General features: G+C 41.3%; 1 protein-coding gene across 1 annotated transcript; it reads left to right on the forward strand.

Annotated features, from left to right (window-relative positions):
• Positions 1-633: 633 nt before the first annotated feature.
• On the forward strand, positions 634-1,575 carry LOC108794489 (olfactory receptor 1009-like). The gene has a single exon (XM_018565535.1). It carries the CDS (start codon positions 634-636, stop codon positions 1,573-1,575), a length of 942 nt encoding a protein of 313 aa, XP_018421037.1.
• The last annotated feature ends 1,276 nt before the right edge of the window (positions 1,576-2,851 follow it).

Here is a 2,851-nt window from a genome sequence, read left to right on the forward strand (position 1 = left end):
AGATTGGTTTCCTTAAAAGAGAACTATGGAGTAACCTTTTTATCCCATAGTTCTCTTTAGGGTCATGGAAGGACATATACTAACCTCTCCCCGTGACCCAGAGCTCAGTATATAGCAAGCTATTACCTGCTATATACTGAGAGCGCCGCAGCTGGGACGGATTCCGACAATGCTGTCGAGATCCACCCAGCTGGCTGATTGACAGAGGGCTCTGCCTATCTAGAGGCAGAACCAGCTGTTCCCGCCCTCTCCCCCAGTCAGCACTGGAGGATCGTAGAGGGGGGAATCCCTGCAGAGAGTGGTGCTTGACAGTAACGGCTCTCTGCAGGGAAATGATCAGAAAGTGAGCGAGCGACGATATGTGTTCGCTCACTTCCCGATCTATAGAGCCGACCTGTGACAGCTTCTTTGTCACACATCGGCTCTAACTATGAGGATGAGTGGAAATCACTCACCTCATAGCTCTCCTTTAATTTACTAAGCTAAGCAAACACTTACAGTATTTTGCAAATGAATTGATCACTTTTCTAAGTGGAGGAACCTCTGGTCCTTCGGTAGAATGAGCACATTGGGTCTATTACGGGCTTTTACAGCTATGTAAATAAAATTACTATTTTTAGGAAGCCACACATGATGGAAGAGAAGAATGTTACTTGGCAGAACTATTTCATCATAAGAGGCATTACTGACTCGCCACAACTGCAGGCCCCTATCTTCCTCCAAGTTCTACTCATCTATCTCATTATTCTCATTGGGAATTCCTCAATTTTACTTCTAATATGCACAGATCCACAACTTCAAAAACCAATGTATCATTTCCTATCTCATTTATCTATTATGGATGTTTGCTACAGTACAGTAACAATGCATAAGACACTGGATACCTATGTCTCTGGGAATAAACAGGTCTCCTTTTCAGCCTGTATTGCTCAAATGTATTTCTATGTTGCTCTCCTCTGCTGTGAGTTTTTGCTGCTAACCGCCATGAGTTACGATCGCTATGTTGCCATTTGTATCCCTTTAAGGTATGTTATGATCATGAATAAGAAGATGTGTACAATTATGACAACATTGTGTTGGATTGTGGGCTTCCTGGAGGTTCTTCCTGCTGCTATTATAGTTTATCGCATTTATTGCTTCAAGTCGAATGATATCAACCACTTCTTCTGTGATCTTCTGGCTATTATGAAGCTTCTCTGCCACAGTGTCTCTAATATGGAACGTCTGATATATGTAGAGTCAGTGTTTGTTGGGTTCCTGCCCTTTTCTCTCACCATTATGTCCTACATCTACATCATCCGAGCGATTCTTAGGATCCATTCCAGTACTGGCAGTTGGAAAGCTTTCTACACCTGTTCCTCCCATATCACTGTTGTATCTCTGCTTTATGTGACAATTTTCTGTTTGTACATGAGACCGACCTCGGCATTCACATTAGAATCTGATAAGTTATTTTCACTGTTTTATACAGCGCTAACGCCCATGTTAAACCCGCTAATCTACAGTTTGAAAAACAAAGACGTGAAACTGGCCCTCTATCGGCTGATGGCAAAAAACAACAAAATATCCTTTTAACTACTCAACTTTTCATCAATGGATATTTTTAAAATTGCGTTATCTATTTGATGGCTGACCGGTTTTATTTCATATTGGATATAACATAAAAATGTTATTATTGTATTACTGTAAAGCACATACAATTTACTCAATAGATAAACTCTACAGGTAAATAGTAAAGTTCCCATAATTCTCAAAATGGTGGAAAAAAATATTTTACCTCTTAATGATCTGCAAATGTTGGAAAAAATGTTTATAAGCTGGCCACATAATGCAACTTCCATGCAGTACTGTTTAGGGTATCCATTTGTGCAGGAGCTGACTGGCAACTTTTGGCCCAGGGGGCAAGTACAACCCAGAGGCCCATGGTGCAGAAAATAAGCCCCCTTCCCACTCTCCATCCTTCCCTGGCTCCTCACCCACCCCTCCAGTTGATGACCCCTGTATCCACCTACATCACCTTCGCTTCGCTGGACAGCCATAAACAGGGTTAGACTGTTTAGTACCCTAGGCCAGCTACTACTACAGGTCAGTAGTAAGTAACACACAGTGTGCAGAGATCAGTAGTAAGTAACACACAGAGTGCAAAGGTCTGAAAGTCAAATCGTTTTGGTATTCAGAACCGTCCAAATCTGAAATTTTCCTTAAATTTAGATGCGTTAAACGATATTTACGTATGAAAATTGACATACAAAAGTGACATGATTTTTCTTTTCAACTTTTGACAGTTCACAAAAACAATTAAAAAAAAAAGTGTAGAAATTTTAAGGCGGACCTCAACGCTAAAAAAACAAAAAAAGCATGCCCCCCCCCCCCCCTTAAAATCCCTTACCAGACCATTGATCCGAGCAGCAGGAAAAGGGGGAACGAGCGTGCACCCCCTTGCATAATACCATGCCACATGCCCTTCCAGAACAAGGGGGTGTGCTTTGCCAGGGGGTTACCCCTACCCATTCACTAAATAACAGTAAAATTGTAAATAAACACATATGTTCAAAAAAAAAACTTAATTTGACCAAAAAAACACAGTTTTTGACAAGTCTTTTTTTAAAAGAAATAAAAAATGTCCATCGATGTAATCCAAAGGTCATTCACGTCGTCCAGTGATGTAGATCCACATCAATCACGATCGACAAAGGCTGCCAACTTCCTAAAAGAACAAAAAATACTCAACGGCCACCAACACGAACGATCCCGACAAATATTTACCGCAAAATGAGAGCTCTGCTCCCAAATGTCAACAAACGGGCAGAGCGAGTCGTACTTGTTCCACCCCTTGTCAAAAACCTGTGTT

Source organism: Nanorana parkeri, unplaced genomic scaffold (genome assembly GCF_000935625.1).
Source record: "Nanorana parkeri isolate BGI_ZX_2015 unplaced genomic scaffold, ASM93562v1 scaffold857, whole genome shotgun sequence".
In the NCBI taxonomy this organism is placed as follows: domain Eukaryota; kingdom Metazoa; phylum Chordata; class Amphibia; order Anura; family Dicroglossidae; genus Nanorana; species Nanorana parkeri.

Excerpts from the sequence above, each read along its gene's own strand:
- LOC108794489 (XM_018565535.1), top strand. The coding sequence starts at position 634 with ATGGAAGAGAAGAATGTTACTTGGCAGAACTATTTCATCATAAGAGGC.